Source organism: Sesamum indicum, linkage group LG8, assembly GCF_000512975.1.
Source record: "Sesamum indicum cultivar Zhongzhi No. 13 linkage group LG8, S_indicum_v1.0, whole genome shotgun sequence".
In the NCBI taxonomy this organism is placed as follows: Eukaryota; Viridiplantae; Streptophyta; class Magnoliopsida; order Lamiales; family Pedaliaceae; genus Sesamum; species Sesamum indicum.
In genome coordinates this window covers 19271718-19290063 of record NC_026152.1, presented here as the reverse complement: position 1 = coordinate 19290063, position 18346 = coordinate 19271718, and the positions used below count along the sequence as shown (strand labels likewise).

Genomic DNA, 18346 nt, shown 5'->3' with positions numbered 1-18346 from the left:
TTCCAATTGGCAAGTTATCAAGAACTTTAAGGCTCGGTAGTGAAGCAATCATGTAATCTCTATAATGTTTCTCATAACATATCGGAGACGGATGACGCGAAATGTATTTTCTTGGGGCAACAGAAGCCACAGTACACAAGTGGGTCGATTCGGAATAGAATGAGTCTTCGTCTTGCATGTCCAGTGCTCCAAAAGATATCTGTTCTGACACATAAGTGTTGATTACGAGGTTTTCAAATATCCCCTCCTTCCTACTGAGGGCTATATACTCCAAGAAATGAAATATTCTGAAGTGAGAACTCACAATGGCTAAAGCAATATTAGTTTCTAAATCATCATCTTATGTTATGCAGAAAAAAAGCTTTATGAATTAACAAAGGCTGGAAGAGCACCAAATAGATAGCAAGTGTATTTGGTGCTAAAACCATACTCCCTAACCCCGAAGCAAGAGGATTTAGTATAAATTAGGCTATTGAATCTGTTAACCTCCTCTCCGAGAATAAATATATAAATACAGGAACAAAGAGCAGAATTTTAAATCTTTGCTCTAATTATGCGAAACATGGAACTTTCAATACCTCATTCTGTAAATCAGCCAGCTCATGCCAACCAAGAGGTATATCAGGCAAGAGTTCGGTTGAACCAAAATCCTGATGGTGACTCGAGAAGTCAACTTCACTGTCATCTGAAGAATCCTCATTTGTGCTTCTAACATCCTGTACTATATCATAATCATTCATATCCTCATCATCTATATTTAGCTGCAAATGTGGAAAAATTTCATCACTGGGAGAAGGTAATTCTATGTAAAGGCCAAGGTCCGAACAACCTGAACCAATGCCTTCACTGGCTTTATTTCCAGATGATGCAGAGGAATAGCCCACTTCAGTACAATATAAGCAATTTTGAAATCTAAGTTCAACCAGCGAAGGAAGCTTGGATAATGCTGCACTAGTTGTCCACAGGTTTGTGATTCTTGTTTCACATAATGAAAGGAATCTTAAATTTGGCATGCAGGAAAAACAATCCTCCCGAAAACTAGTGAGTGAAGCACTGAAATCCAGGTTAAGTGTATGCATGCGCACATATTTGCCAACCATACTGAGCTTTCGGAAATGGGATGACCTTAGATTTAGGACTTCACATGCTAAGCCTTGTTGAGCAAGATCCCTGAAGGAAAGATCTTGTTGTGAGTTAAAAAATTTGAGCAATAAACTCATGTATGTAGCAAAAGCACTGGGAATGGGACACAGAATTGTGTCGCTGTCTATGTGTCAATGTGTGTGTGTGTGAGTGAAATACACAAATACATATAGGCTATATGACAAAGAGGGGTGAACTTTTACGTCATAAATTAAAATATTATGAAGGGCTGCACTGCATTTTCTCTGATAACGTCACAGCATAGACAAGGGTATGGAATAAATACAATAACTAGGCGCAATGAGAATAAAGCCAAAGAGCCTTCCAATCTCACAATTAAATACAGAAGGGCAAAGATCACAACTAACACTCCAGATTTTCCTGTCTAACCTTTTGGGGAAACTAATGGACATCTCACTTAACAGAGCAGTAAAATAGTACATCTGCAGACAATAATACTCATTGAAGAGACAGGCTTGCCGCTAAAACAAGTCATCCCAAATAAAAGCCAGCACAGACTCTCCAAAGGAATCTAGACTTTTCAACCAAAATGATGCAAGGACAACAAATTAAGGCATTTCAATGGCAGTCTGCAATCAAAATATATTCAGGTACGAGATTAATAAGGAAAAAGTTAAAAGGCACGACTACATACAGCAAGAAATCCTTCCCAAATGAGATGTCACAGATATCAACTACTCGAAGCTTTTTGTTGACAGCACGCAGCACTGCTGAAACATGCTCTCCACTGAGTACACATGAAGATCTATTTACTATGTCGACTGCATCAATCTCGGAAGAATCAATTTCCTTCAACAGATCAAGAAGTGGGTAGAGATCAACATCTTTCAAATCATCCATTGAAACCATGAGGGTAGATATCTCATGTCGGGCTTTCTTGATCTTAGCCTGTATCAGAAAAAGCATGACCAATGAAATGCAGTTATAGGTTACCATCAACAGATATAGATAGCAATAGAGTTAATAAGCAAAAATGACGTCATTCATTTCACAAGGTCAAACATTTGAGGTACTTAATGATTAAATTCCATCCACATATGAGATTAAAATAAAAAGATTAATAAAGTTCCAGACAACAGATATCTTTAGAGAAGCACAAGAATATTTCCATTAACAGAACACAACATGTAAATTATATATAGATACACACGGAGAAAATGACCATTCCATATAAATGCCAAAACAAGAAGGAAACTTTTCCGGAATGCAATTCACATGCCAGTACCATAATTTTAGTATGCATATGACAGCAGGTTATATGCTATTCAATTTTCACCAACATGTACCACATTTGTTGCAATGGTTGAGGGGACCGGGCCAAGATTTTTCTTTCAAAAAGTTGCCAATTTCCACATCCCATACCCCCATTCTATCCATTTAGTCAACATATATTCGAACAAGTAGCATAGTTTGCATAAATATAAAAGGTACCAGTTCAACGAAGCAAAAGTTACTTGTAAATCCTCTGGTGTTCTAAAACAGCATACCTTGCACCAGTTGAAGCTATAGAAACTCCTAAACACCTATAACTTACATTTTGCTAGAAGTCCATCTTACTTGTAATGTTGATAGATCAAATTTCGTGAGGAACCAATTTTAACAAAGAAAAGATCGTCAGAATCATGTGAAACCTTGAACAGTGCTGCCACGATTGCCTTATTTGGTATAATTCCCTGCCTCTTGCAAGCATCAAAGAACCTGAAAATGGCGCCAGAGTATGACTAATCTAACTGGAGTATTTCTATATCAGAGATAAGCCATGGCTTTTTGTAAAAACACTCGAAATAAACAAGAAGAATCATTGGATATCAGTTAAATGCAGAAAGTTCTGCATCATGCAGCAGACATAATATTTCTGGGCATACAAACAAGCTTATGAAGTACAAGTGGAGTACATCTAAATTTAAGATTATCTCACATAAACCTAGAGCTGTCTGAAAGTTCATGTGGAAAGTCCCTTGTGAAATAATCCCACGTCTTAAAATCGTCATAACCCCAAATTTTCAACACTGCAGAAGTAGGAGAAGGAAAACTCAGAAACTTAAGGGTTTTTTTCCCAATTATTCAACCAATTGAACAACTCCATGTATCAAGCTCCAGACATGGTGGTTGGGTAGCCTAAGAAAGAACCATAGTAGTCTAACTCTAAGATGAATCTTTCATTATAATCTGATTGCTCAAGATAAGATTTATCTCATGTCATCAACTAATTATCATCAATAACCTTTAGTCAAATGCTGACAGATATGCATCCAAAGGCCGAATCTTGTGTCATTATACAAACCATAAGATATGATTCTTTTTCCCCAAAAAAACAGAGTAAGAATTTGTGAGCTGCCAACTTCTCATTTCAAAAATTCAGCCTGCCAAGAACACTCAATCAAGGAAAAAAGAGCAGCAAAACGAACTGCCAAAAGTAGAATAATAGAAATTTTACTCTCCCACGAATGCATAATTCATCAAATAACCCAACAAACAAAAAATACATCTACAACCTTCTCTCGAAATCAACTATTAATTGAAATCCAACGCAAATTTGGGATAAATACTAACCTCTTCTCCAAGGTGCCGATGTCTGTAGCCATGGCGATGCTTGGCGCTTTCTTTCAGGCGAAAATCAAAACGTCTTTCAGATTATCACAGAGAAATAAATATTACGAACTATTTCGTTCCTGGAGGAACTTTTCTGTTTTTTCTTCATTCAGTAATTAATCTCTCGTTTTGGGAATCTTCTTTGGGCCCTGTGTTCGCACTTTTGGGCCGCATGGCCCACATTGCAATAATTAGTGTACGTGTACCTATTTTTGCATATATTAATTTTTTTCAGTCTCTTTTTTTTAAAAATGAAAATGATTTCTTCTCCCTTTATTTTTAAAAAAGCTGGATTCAAATTTAAAATAATTAATAATAAATATTAATTCGGTTGTACAATCTATAAAATTTATGTGGTAATAAATGATTGGTCGGACCAAATTGAATAAAATATGGTATATAATAAATTAATAATTTTTATTGGTATTCACTCAGTTTGATAAAGTGTGGAATAAGATAAATTAATAACTGGATATAATCACTCCATCACACCTTACTTAGCCCTACAAACTGATTATCTGTGGTGGGCAGCCCATTGGGCCTTGGATGGGCTGATCTTAACCTAACCACATATAAACCATAAGAGCTAAATGAAAACCCACTGACCCTATGTTGCTAAATACAGCCCATCCATTGAGATGGGCTTAACCACTTACACAGTCCTTCAATTTGTAATAACTAGACACGGTGGCACGCACTATCAGCGCCCATAATTTTTAGTAATGCTTTTATTCTATTAAAGTTCATAATTGTTTCTTTATGAAATTTGTCATTGCCTTACAAACCCACACGCGAAAACTATTTGGTAACTTTCTTTTAATGCAATTAAATTAAAAATTGACACTTTATACGGTATATGTTATATTGATAACAATAATTATATGTACAAACAATAACAAATACTATTGTATTATTTCAATTTCAATTAACAATAGATTTAAATAAAATGTGAGTAAATTTAATTTTTGAATCCAGTAATTGCATAGAATTAATTTTTTAAAGGAACTTGATTGAGTGGTTAATTTAACATGAGTTGGGAAATTGAAGGATATTTTTGTACTATAATCATTTGGTGTAGTGGCATTTTTGGTATTATAATAATTTGATGTAGTGGTATTTTTGGTATTATAATAATTTGGTGTAGTGGTATTATAATAATTCTGAAGGGGTTGTGGATAAAGAGAGTAGATAAACTTGAATTAGCTATAAGGGTATTTTAGTGAAACTCAATTTTTTGGTGTGAGTGGTATCAAAACCACCCCTTTGTATCCACTAGCCTTCGTGATATACCGCACTGCATGTATATAATAAATAATATTTTATATTTAAAATATGTTATGAAGAAAAAAATATATACAAAAACCGATACTCGTATTTCTAAAAAAGGAAAAAAGAAAGAAAGAAAGCAACAAAGAAAAAAAAAAGAATCAACTTAGGGGTATTATTGGCATAACAACAAAATTGGTATTTTGGTTTCATAATCGTCATTTATAAGAGAAAAATGCCTTTTTCTTTTTTATATACTGTAAATAAGTCCCCTTCTCTATATAATAGTATAGATAATACGCTAATCATACTTCATTTTAACTATATAAAAAGAAAATACTTTTTTCCTCTCATAAATGGCGATTATGACACTGCAACGCCAATTTTATTGTTATGCAAATAATACCCTTAAGTTGGCTTCTTTTTTTTTTTTGGTTTCTTTTTTTAGAAATATATTATATTGATTTATATATATATATATATATATATATTTCGTTCATAATTTTAAAACGTCAAATATTATTTATTAAATTTATACTATACAAAAAGAAATGACCTTTTTTCTCTCATAAATGGCAGTTATAACAGTGCAATATCAATTTTATTGTTATGCCAATAATACCCCTAAATTGATTTTTTTTAGAAATATAATATATTAGAAAAAATATATATTTTTTTAATTCATAACTTTAAAATGTAAAATATTATTTATCATATATACATACGAAGAAAGAGCGTGACAGCCAGTCATATATTAAAATTTATACCTTGTCATTGAAAAGTTAATGAAGCTGAGAGGGGGAGGTGGGGGTTGCTTGTTGCTTCTGGGATAAGTATAGGAAAACAGGCGGTAGAGAGGAGAATGCAGGGAGGGGGCTTTACAGGTGGATGTTGCATATGAATACCACCCCACCCCATCATACTCCCCTATATGTGTTGGATTTTTCTTTATTACACAACTCTCATCCACTCCCCCACTTGGATTAAAAAGCAAAGAAAAAAGAACAAGTTGAGATTTTTGCTTTTTTCCTCAATAGCGTATCCATAACTCTTTTTCTAGGTCAAAAAGTTGCTGAGTAAAAGCACCAACCTCACCTCGCTGCGCCCTTGTCTCCTTCTTTCTATTATGGATTTATAATAGAAAAGTATTAGAGCAGGATTTTGAAGGAATTTTATGTGAATACTCGATGAAAATGTCGCCCTATAATCAGCTTACATCGTTCTAGGATGTGCATAAGAAGATTCCTATTTCCGCTTGCTTCAAACTAATTTTTATTTATTTTCAATTTGGGTTCAAACTTGAATTCAGGTTCAATTTTTATCAGTTTATTGATTGAAAATTCGATTCATCGTACACCCATAATTCGATCTATCATGATTAGAGGTAATATTGTCAATTCAAAAAAGCTGCAAATATCGTTGTCTAAAATCAATGATCTTCAATTAATTAGTAAAGGAGAAATAGACAGTGCAGATAATAACGGGTTATTAATCGACAAGTGTTGACGGTTGAGGCATATACAATTGCATTCATAACTGCACTCAGCCCAAAAAATAAATTAAGATAAAGAAGTTTAATTCGTCACTTACGATTGCGGTATTAATTACTAAGCGCCTCACTTTAAAATAAAAAGAAATTTGTAACAAACTTGACGTGGGACAATATCATTTGAGGGCCGTGAACAAACTAAATATCGCCGACTATGACATTAACTAAGACATACTTCAAGATTTGTGTCTTTTTTTTTTATCTAAGCCGTTCCGACTTAATCCTATTTTGCCGACCAAACTCTAATATGTATGGACTCATCATGATCATCCTATAATAATTTATAATTCACATGAAATTATACAATTATGATAATTTATGAATACCTGAACTGCATGTCCTAAACACATGCAACTTTTTACGGATTTAACATATGCGTATCTAAGGGTAAATTACGCACGTCAAAACTGATCTTCCATCCAATACTGGTCATGAAAACGATATTTTGCGGGCTTAGAGACAGCGACGGGGCTCATGCAAAGCACTAGCAGCATGTACGTGTAGTGTGTGTGGCTAGTGGGTGAGCGGTGCATGTGCTGAGCCGCGTAAAGCAAGAAGCTTGTTGGGGGCGCGAAGGAAGAAACGCACATTTGAGATTATCCCCATATCAGATGGCGCTGAGGTGGAGGCAGCTTTTTAGCTGTGAGCTTTATGCCTTTGCAGTTTGATGAGGATGATCCTCATTGGGTTGTTTTTATAATTACTGAAAGTTTTGGGGCATCTAGTTGAAGATAATATTAATGTGTCACAAAAATTATTATATATGCAGTGTACGGGATTTTTCACGTTATTAATTTTATTTATGTCAATTTTTCCTACAGTTTTTTTACCCAATTAAACAATCGGATGGGTTAATGATCTCAACGATTTTCACTGATTGATTAATCACAGCAATAGAAGCTTAAGAGAAAAATAGATAGATTCGTAATAACGTTTTGGGAAAAAAAAAATAGTGAATCCACATTAATTCTTAAATATATTTTTATTCTAATAATTAAAAAAATAAAATTAACCTTGAAAATTTAGTATATGAAATGGACCCTTGAACCAATTAGTGTGTTTTGAAGGGGTTTAGAGTACATATATCATTGTACTTGACTACTTGTAACATAATTTATTACAAGGATGTCTATATATGCTTTTTCACATATAATAAAAAAATAAAATGATTATAGCTAAAATCCCATGGGGGGATCCCTTGTTTTTGAAGTAACAATAAGTTATAGTACCCTTTCTTGTCTCCCCCTTTCCTGATTTAATCTAATCCAGCTTGGAAAAGGATATGATGTAATAAGACAATTAAATTAAAACTATTGTTTTTCATTTTTTTTATAAAGAAAATTAAAAAACTATTTACAAATATAAAAAGAAATCGAATAATGAATTTATATAGCCGATGTCAGTATTTTTCACACATTCAAATATTATAGTAACTCAAGAAAAAAAAAAAAAACCTGTCATGATTAATATTTTCCGGACCCAAAATGAAGATTACCATTTCTTTTTCAAGAAGTTGTAAAATTAAGATTTAATTTTTTTTAAATGAAAATTTTCTTTTCAAAAAGTAATATCCATTGTAAACTGTAAAGTATTGATTTGATATCATCAGTGAATAATCACTGCCGTGAAAAATAAATCATATAAAGTTTTCAAAAAATTTAAAAAATTCAAGTAATTTGAATAATACAATTTAAAAATAATAAAAATTAAATGTGTTGCACGCAAACCATTTTAAATTGATACACTGACGCACCTGCACAACTCATGTCAAATAATTATTGCCCCACTTATTAAATCAATCAGTCACACAAAATGTACGATCCAACCATATATTAAACTCACTGTATAATTATTCGATTCGATTATATTTAATTTAAATAAAAAAAATTAAGACGAAAATCAAATAGTGGTACTGTTCATTAAAACCGCCAATAGGGTGATTTTTTTTTAGTAATACATCAATTCGATTGAATTGATCAATATGACTAAAAACAGTAATGAATTATATCAATTTAATTAATATATTAATATGACTAAAACTAGTAATAAATTACAATAACTTACATAAAATTAGATAAGAACTCACAGAAAATGAGATGACAAACACACGCTCAATGATACTTAAAATTATTTATGGGACCTCGGTTATAACCTTAACCAATGACCGAATGAATAGATGATTGGTGAATAGGATGAGTTGCATGCACATGAATGGAAGAAGTGATGTTTATCTGAAATTGGAAATTATAAGCAAAAAGTCTTGAATTATCGCTTTTCGCATGCTCTTCTTCATAGATAGATATTTCCACTTTATTCTTTAGTTCCGACACATTGGCACCTTTGTTTCGTTCATATTCCTATATTTGAAACATATGGACACGGGCAAGGCCACTCACGATTGCTGCCCCCCGCTAAATGGAAAAAGGTCACTTGTATATATATATAATGTTAGTCTGTCCGAACTCTTTAATTAAAAATTTTGTTACGTAATTTGTGTGAGGAAAATAAAAAATAGGTAAGTATGACAATTTGTTTTTGTCTAAAAATTGCTATCAAATATTCTTGCACGAGAAAGATTTTAATTAAAATCATTACATTTACTTACTGGTATATATTTTGTGTTGGTAGGTTTGATGCAAGATGTTGATTAACGTGGTTTAATTGCACATCCGTCCCCCAAGTTTCTTATAATTACATGTGAAGTGTTATTTTTTAATTAGTTGAAAGTATCAGAATCATATCACGTCCCCTCTGCATCTAATAGGATTTTCTTGTTAGCGCGAGTTTGCAGTAATAGACAAAGGAAAGAGATGGTGGGAAACTGCGGACAATAACAAAAGTACAAACGGCGGAACATGTGAATGCTTCCTCATATACATCGTATGATGTTCAGCCCATAACATAACCACCTTCAAATCTCAAACAGAAATCCACACACGAGAATACACCCACCCAACCCAACTCATTTCTTCTCTCCGCAACAAACTCCAGTTGACACAACGGTATAAATTATGACTCAGCACCAGCACCATCCCCTACATAGTATACTGCTAAATGTGCCTTATAATGCCAAACATTGAGTTGGGAGTCATCAGAAACTCCCGTGCAGGATTATTAAATTACTTGGTACAATCAATAATTACGACAAAACATATATTTACATCAACAAAATACATGTAAAGGATCCTATATTAAATTGTATGTACTAACTCCTTTTTTTAATCTAATACTAAAATCTCATTAGATTGAAATTTTAAAACGATTCACTTTGAGCTTTTTCACTTTCGTAGTTTGGATAAATGGTTGATAGGACTCAAATCGATTTGTTATAGGATTTGATAAATTAATAAAAATTATAAGTTGTTTACTTGATTAGATTGAGTGATGAACGAAAAAGTTTAAATAGTAAAAATATTGAATACTTTATGGATTTCTCAATCAGATCACATGTGGTCTGATTTCATATCAAGCCCAATCAAGGTTTGTTTTGAGCTTGTAGGATCGAACTGAGCCGATATCACAAAAAGAAAATAGTTTACACGATTAGATAAATGACACAATTCAAAGTTATACCTAAATGTAAAGAGGCCCTTTTCTTATTAGAAGATTTTTCTGTTTGTGTTCCGTATATAAGATTTTACATTTGTTGTGTAGCCGTTAGATTTCTATGCAATTTTTTGAATTTATGACGCACTTAATCAATTTTCAGTGTTTTAGTGCATTGAAAAATATAATTGATCGCTTACCTTAGAAAGAAGAAAGCAATTACACAACAAAATACCTCATTTTTATTCCATAAATTAATCTCAAACAATGTGAATCATATTATGTCAGCCCATCTGAAACAATGTTGCACAAATATGGTTCACACCATTTAATATTCTGGTATTTAATTGAAAAAAGAAAAGAAAAAAAACCATAAAATTTGTCGGTTTCGGGCCACGATGGAATGGGTTGTTAAATTAGTAGTCAGAAGTAATTAATCAAAGTATTTGGGCCCATGAAAACAGGAAGTTTTTGCATCGTATGTGGTGAACATATCTTAGTTCCTCGTATTATACAAGTATTCACGAGTCTTTACATTACATACTCTCATGGAGATTTCAGAATGTGTTCTAAGCTTGTTCAGCTCTCTTCATAGTGGTCGACAGCAAATCGGAAAATAATTTTTTTTTTAATAAAAAAATAAATAGATTTATAAATGAGATCTCGATTTGGAATCTTATAAATATGAGATCATGAATTTAAATTTAATTATATATTACTTAAGTATGTATAGTGATGTATGCGAAATTGGTTAAAATTTATAATTTGATTCTTCTAACATATAGATAGATAGTATTGGTGCAGTATTATAGTAATTTGATTTCAGCTACTTTATAGACTTGAAAATGTTATGAATGTATGTACTGTGTGTGTAATGATGTTTGGTGGAAACGCATTCAAGCATTGATTACTGATTGTAACGGAATATTTTGTTTATTTACATTTTTACCCTCCGTGCGAAGCGAAATTGCTTGCAGTATCCTACTGCAACGTTCAGACGCTATACAGAACAGAATAGGGCATCACCCCCTGAAACATATGATATTTGCATTTTGACCCCTCCTGAGCGTGAGACCCACTCGCCTCACCCCTATCTATCACAGCAGCAGCAGCCACACTGCCTCTCATTTTCTCTCTCCCCCGAGTCGCTTTCACGCTGCTCTGCTGCTCTCTCTAAATAACGCCACCTTCTTCTCAAACCATTTTCCCTCACTTCTGCTTTGCGCTCCTTCCCCCCGTTTCTCTAACTACTATAACACGCTGCAAACTCTGTCTAATTGAGAATTTTGTTCGTGTATTAACAGAAGGATCTCATGAAAAATGGTACTAGTCCTATCATGTAATCCCCGTTCTGTGTCTAGCGCTGCAGAGGTACAGTCTTCTGCGTGATTGTTTTTGTTATATATACTGGGTTGTGATATATACATATATATATCTGTGTTTATATTAAGTTGCGACGAGAAAGATGGAGAGGAAACAAGGGTTTTTCTCGGCATTGAAGGAGGAAGTGGTACGTGGCTTGTCTCCAGCAAGGTCACGAGCGAAGAGTCCGGGACGGAGCGCGTCGCCCATGTCGGGTTTGCTCCGGAGGAAGAAGGTCAGTACCAGTAACTCTGGGTTGTTGATTGCAAGATCGGGCAGCCTGAGACCGGTTGGGGAGACGCTGACGCCTTTAATGGAGGGTCCGGATCCCGATGGCGAGGAAATCGGAGAGTCGAAGCGGGTGGGTTCGGGCCTTGGGCAGTGGGTTCGAGGGCAACTGACTCGAACCCCGTCGGTGGTCGTGAATGAGAATGGTTGCGGCAGCAAGAGGTCCGATCTGAGGCTGCTGCTTGGAGTAATGGGTGCGCCACTGGCGCCGGTGCACGTTTGCACCACTGACCCTTTGCCTCATCTCAGTATAAAGGACACGCCCATTGTACGTATTACTATTTCTGTGCGAGCAGATATCTACTTATGTAAACTTCTGTTTCTTTGTTACTGTACTTTGTTTGTAAAGGATTTTTCTGACGGAGATGTGGATTAGAATTGAATTAATAGTTCTGTAAAAAGGTAGTTTAAGTTTAACCACGAGTGAGAGTTCAATTTCTTTTTAGGTTCGTTCTTCTGTTTGATGATGAAGAAGTGATGTAGATTTGAGATTTGTTTTGAAATTGAATCGGTTCTAACGATCTTTGTCTCTTACTGAAAAATATAATATACTAATTGTCTATATAGAGAGCGCTGATGTTGAGTCTTGGACTAGACTTTTAAACATGGGTGCAAAATCTTTGACTCTCATGCTTGAAGAATAGAAAACTTCTGGATGACGCTATCTGCTGTCTTAATTTGAAACACCCAAAACTGTTCTTTAGCATTCATACCATGCTGTTACTCAAGAAGAAAATTCCCACTACTTGGTGTTACAAGGTTTTTGCAATGTTGTAGGAAACTTCGTCGGCCCAGTACATATTGCAACAGTATACTGCTGCTTCCGGAGGGCAAAAAGTCCAGAACGCCGTTAAGAATGCTTATGCAATGGGAAAGTTGAAGATGGTAGCTTCCGAGTTTGAAACTGCAACAAAAGTGGTGAAGAACAGGAATGCTGCTAGAGCTGCTGAATCCGGTGGATTTGTCTTGTGGCAGATGAATCCTGACATGTGGTATGTGGAGCTTGCTGTTGGAGGAAGCAAAGTTCATGCCGGCTGCAATGGCAAGCTAGTGTGGAGGCACACACCATGGCTCGGGGCACACACTGCCAAGGGACCAGTTAGGCCCCTGCGCCGAGCCCTTCAGGTGAAGATTTGATCAAATTTTATATGTTCGTTTTATTTTTATTGGTTTTTGTTATTCCAGCCTTCTGATCTCATGGAAATTCTGGTGTATGATTTCAGGGACTTGATCCGAGAACCACGGCTAGTATGTTTGCTGACTCCATTTGCATTGGAGAGAAAAATATCAATGGAGAAGACTGCTTCATTCTGAAGCTTGCTGCTGACCCTCAGACATTGAAAGCCCGGAGTGAAGGACCAGCAGAAATCATAAGGCATGTACTGTTTGGTTACTTCAGCCAGAAGACCGGGCTTCTTGTTCACATGGAGGATTCACATCTTACCCGCATCCATTCTAATGGTGGGGATGCCGTTTACTGGGAAACTACTATCAACTCCTTCTTGGATGATTATCGGCCTGTTGAAGGAATTATGATTGCTCACTCTGGACGATCTGTCGTGACCCTTTTCCGATTTGGAGAGATGGCAATGAGCCATACAAAGACCAGGATGGAAGAAGCCTGGACAATTGAAGAGGTTGCATTCAATGTTCCAGGTCTGTCACTTGACTGTTTTATTCCACCGGCAGACTTGAGATCAGGTTCCATCAGTGAAACTTGTGAATTTCCACGGGAGGAAAGAGGAAAATCAGGAATTGCCCTTGCAGCGCATCGTGCAAAAGTTGCAGCGCTGGAGAACTCTCATACTAGCAGCATTGACAACGTAGTATGGAAGGTTGAAATCTGACCAAGTAGGATCAACTTCTGGCAAATGTTCATATGGTTAGGCAGTTTCTAGCTTTACTAACACATAGAAATAACATATAGTCTCAGTCTATTGAGAAATTTCATTATAGTTGTCACGTCTCCATTAGTCTCTGTTATAGAGCATAATCATATACAGGTTCTTGCCGAGCCTCATTGAACATACTCCTATAGCAGAATCCAACTAGTGGGTGTTGGAGCTCGTTTTTTCTGGCTACGGGTTTGGGCAAATGGAGGCTTAGTTTTCAGTTTACCTCTGTTTGATGGGGAAGGGTGGTGAAGCTTTAGTATTAGTACTGGCAAAACCATTGAGATTTTTCTCATTTTCATTTGACTAACCTTTTCCCAACCTAATATACACGGCTTTGGCAGTTAGAAGGGAACTACTGCTAATTGGTTGGGTTTTAGTACATCCATCGGTTCTTGTGTGTCATTTCCGTGTCTTAGTTGTTTGTCTAGTGTTTTGAAGTCTCCCTTTCCTTGGGAAGGAGAAGGGAATTCCTCTGTAGCTTCTAGGGAGAGGAGGCCAAGTTAGCAAGTGAACCAACTCTTATGGTTGCAAGTAGCAGCAGTTGTCTTCACCTGCTGGGTAGAAAACCTTGTAAACTGGAAAATATCCCATGAGTTACTTGAATTATTTATGTAATGTTTACAAATATCAGTTTTTTGTTAGCTCTGTAAATTGTATATATATTTATATATATATATATATATTCATATATATGCTAGTGCTTTGAAGTAATAGTTGTTTTGAGCATCCATGGTGAATTTTATGCTGGCAACAGGAATCTTATCATATGTTACTTGGGAATATTTTAGGAAAAACTTGTGGTGCAGCATGTAAGAGGGCTAGTTGGAAATTGCTTTAATAATATGGTGGTGGCTGCTTTTCCCACTGCTCATTGCTACTTTTTGGAATAGTTTTCTCTTTGAAACCGCCTTTTTGGTGCTGGGACTTGGACTTGGACTTGGACCAAAACCCATCCGTTTGTTCATTTTTGCATAAAATAATGTGGGCCTTGGTGGGGTTTGGTTGAAGAGATGAGTTTTGCCCTTGCCTCGTTTAGGGCAAAATTTTGAGTGTATGATTGCACCATATGCACGAGTTGGCAGAGTAAATTAAAGTTGGCCCGCCCATGTGATTTCTTCATCATTTCCCACCCTTGTTCTTTTCTTTTTTAGTTTTTACCTACCTCAGCTGGCTCCATGCTTCCATATTTGCCCCTCCCTCACTTTTTCCTTTTCCCCACCTAAATTTGCTCCCGTAAATTCCTATTTAGATCTTGTATTAGAAATTGGTATTGGGTTGCATATATTCATATAATATATTGAGCGCTTAAGTTATGAATAATTGACCCAAAAATAATATTTGATAATATGTTGTGTGATTTTGGTATCAAGTTTCATAATATTTTGAGTTGGTATGGGACATGTGAATGCGGTTGACAAGACGAAGGGCGACCTCTCTTAATTACATGCTTCTGCAAAAATGACATCAAACTGTGAAGTGAGATATAACTGAGTATCCTCATCTTCTACCAAGAAATCCTGCACTTATTCTGTAATGTCTTCTTCACCACCTACCTCAATCAATCAATTTGTACACCCATATTTAATGTCACGCTTATTTTACCCCTTTTTTATTTTAAGTCCAACAAGTATCCATACAGGTAAGATTGACACCATCTTAACTCCTTACATTCAAAATTTTAAAGTATGTGAACTCACCACAATCATTCAATTATTTTCACATTTGTGATTACCGTCAAAATTTTAAATAATTACCCTTTATATCCCTTTGGTTGTCCTAACATTTTCACAACCTATCTAATTAAAACATCAAAGAGCTATTATCAAAGCCTTCTCAATGTTGTTCTAACTGTATCTTGTCTTGTAATTACGTATCCATCTCATCACCAATCATACTACTAACATCCCCGAATAAACATAAACTGCAAGAAACGCTTTTCCAAATAATTATTTGTCTATATGCCTGAAAAAAGTAGCTAAAACTCCATAATATTATAACAATAATCCCATGTTCCACCTCATTTACTTCCTAGGATATTGCATCGTGCAGTGATTTGATTCTAATGGTTGACTCTCTGCTGTATATTTGAACTCACCGCAGCCTAAGTTATTTTCTCTAGACAAACTCGTACTAACTTCCACTTATTTTAAGTATTCCTAAATTTCATCGACGTCGGACCCAGCGTAGCACCATGTGCTAAACCCATAGCGACTGCTGCCAGTGAAGCTTGCCCAAACACTTTTAATAATTCAACATGTGGTCCTCTAAGTTTTTTTTATCTCACATTTACCCCTATTATACATGACCTCCACCGATTAGACCAGCTAATATATATATATATATATATATATATATATATATATAAATTGACATCAAAGTCAAACAAGTTCGGTAAATTAAAATATTATACAATTAAATTAATAAAATAAATTCATAGTAAAAGCAACGAACCAAAGATGATGTAGGAGTAGAGTATGTACATAGCCTAGAAGAGCTTATAGGGTGGCAAAATAATGAACGAGTCCCCAAAGTATTGAAACAAGGGTAAATTTCACTTTGCTACACTTGATTATATGTTTGATGTTTTGACCCCTCAAGTTATGAAAATCTATACTTTGTTCACTTAAATTAAGAGAACACTAGTTATTTCTTTGATTCGTTTCTTTGAGAGAATATTGAAACTTTAAAATTGTTGGTTTAAATGAATAATTTAAACTAAACTAATTTTTTTTATTTGATAAGTGAATTTAAACTCAAAGTATGATTTAAAAACTTATCAAAACATATTGTTTTCATTCTCAATAGTTGTAACGAGATCATCATTTTTAGAAAAAATATATGGTCTAGAAAGAATAATTTTAAATCTATAAAATGATAATATGAGGTGTACGTATCACCAATTTTATTCAATTTTCAATGATAAATAGACGTCAACTCCATATATAATCTTGCAACTCGTTAATACCTGTTTTCTTGATAAAGGATCAAAATAACCCTTCTCGTAATATTTCTAAAAAATCTTTTATAAATACAAATAAAGTCAAAAAAAGCACTTCTCAGCTGAAGAAAACAAAATACATATATTTTTATAATTTAATAGGCGAAAATGCAAAAATGCACATAGTTGGGGGGGAGGAAAGTGAAATTCAACCGTACAGTTATAAATAAGCATCAAGAGTTGGGAATCTCCCATATGTGACACTAGTACAATATATATATATATATAATAAAAAAATTAAAAAAAAAGTAGTTGGAAAATTAATAAAAATGTGTATGTTTGATTGAGATTTAGTTGATGTCCACTTAAATTGGGGGATTTGTGGTAGCGGAGGTTTAGGAAATGTTGTGAAATTGGTAGACAATATTTCCCATTTTCAAGGACCATTTTGCTATTATTTATTATTATTATTAGTGTAATAAAGACTGTAAGGAAAACATGATGGAATTTTCTGAGTTTTAAATAAAAATTCCTTCTCTCTCTCTCTCTCTTTGAAAAAGTGTCGGCAGAGTCTGAGAAATGGGCAATGGCACATTAATGAGAAGCCCATAATTGATAATATTTAACAATCATAATAGAAATAAAAAAATAAAAGTTTTAATAATTGAGAGATGGAAGGTGTAATTAATTCATTACTGAAGCATTTATGAGTTCCATGTTATGTTTTACTTCACACGTACAGACGCCTTCCACGTGCATTTCCACATTGCCCCTTCCAAATCTCTCTCTCTCTCTCTCTCCTTTTTTCTCCTTTAATGAAAATGATAATGATTATGATTATAAATCTATAATAATGCACAGACACTTTAAAAAATTACTCGTTGTAGTGTAAGACATAGCTCGAACACATGTCGGACACGACCTCAGCGTGTTCGGAAAAAAATTTAAAAAAATGGGCACAGTGCTTCAGCATGTCCGACACGTTAAGAGTTACTTTACGATTTTAAAAAAAAATTGGGCAAAAAAATGAATAATAGTTTCCCTTTACTCTTCAATACTCTTCTTCTTCTCTCTCTCTCTATCTTTTTTCTTTTTCTTCTTTCTCACTTTTCTTTTACTTTCTCCTTCAAAACCCTAATTTCATGACTACTGTAGCGGCTCGTTCTGAATAGTCTAGGTTTGGGTGAAATCAATTTTTCTTAAAAGTATTCATAAACTATTCATATCTGTTTGAATTACGGTAAGATGATTTTTCTACAGTGGGTTTAAACTTGTGAAATCAGTATTGTTTAAAAAAATGTTACATATATTAATTTTATGAGAAATTATTTATATATATATAATGAAAAATATATTATTCATAGCCGTGTCAGTATCATATCATATTCTACTTTTCTTAAAATTTTTCATATCGTCGTGTCGCCGTTTTCGTGTCTATGCATCATAGTTGTAAATGTTTTATATATTTAATATTATCCTCTATGCCAATTAATACACTAGTTACTATTATTTAGTAATAACTATAATTAATTAGTAAGATAAATAATTATATACTACTAAAATAAATTAATAGTTTTACACATGTGTCTCAATTTTTTAAGGTTTGTGATGGAGCAAGAATTTAACAAAGGATAAAGATGTCATTTCTAGAAGAAGATGGTAAAAATAAAAACCACCATATATTTTTAGAGTTTTATGTATTTACGATATTAGCCTTGATAAAATAATTATATCCATATATATATA

The 18346-nt window shown here is 34.3% G+C and overlaps 2 protein-coding genes across 3 annotated transcripts in view; one reads left to right on the top strand and one right to left on the bottom strand.

Annotated features, from left to right (window-relative positions):
* LOC105169483 overlaps positions 1-3866 on the bottom strand; it is an 8219-nt gene extending 4353 nt beyond the window's left edge. Inside the window, exons 1-5 of the mRNA XM_011089876.2 lie at positions 3718-3866; positions 2796-2862; positions 1799-2052; positions 579-1170; positions 12-199 (exon numbers count right to left, since the gene is read on the bottom strand). Coding sequence (XP_011088178.1) covers positions 12-199; positions 579-1170; positions 1799-2052; positions 2796-2862; positions 3718-3749 — 1133 coding nt within the window. The 5' untranslated portion in view covers positions 3750-3866. The remainder of the gene's footprint in view (positions 1-11; positions 200-578; positions 1171-1798; positions 2053-2795; positions 2863-3717) is intronic.
* On the top strand, positions 11180-14303 carry LOC105169481. 2 transcript variants are annotated; one of them, XM_020696163.1, is made up of 4 exons: positions 11180-11488; positions 11569-12035; positions 12545-12892; positions 12991-14303. In XM_020696163.1, exons 2-4 carry the CDS (start codon positions 11583-11585, stop codon positions 13612-13614), a joined length of 1425 nt encoding a protein of 474 aa, XP_020551822.1. In that variant the 5' UTR covers positions 11180-11488; positions 11569-11582; the 3' UTR covers positions 13615-14303. The 2 variants fall into 2 exon arrangements, with proteins under 2 accessions (XP_020551822.1, XP_011088177.1); XM_011089875.2 differs by having other exon boundaries at positions 11181-12035.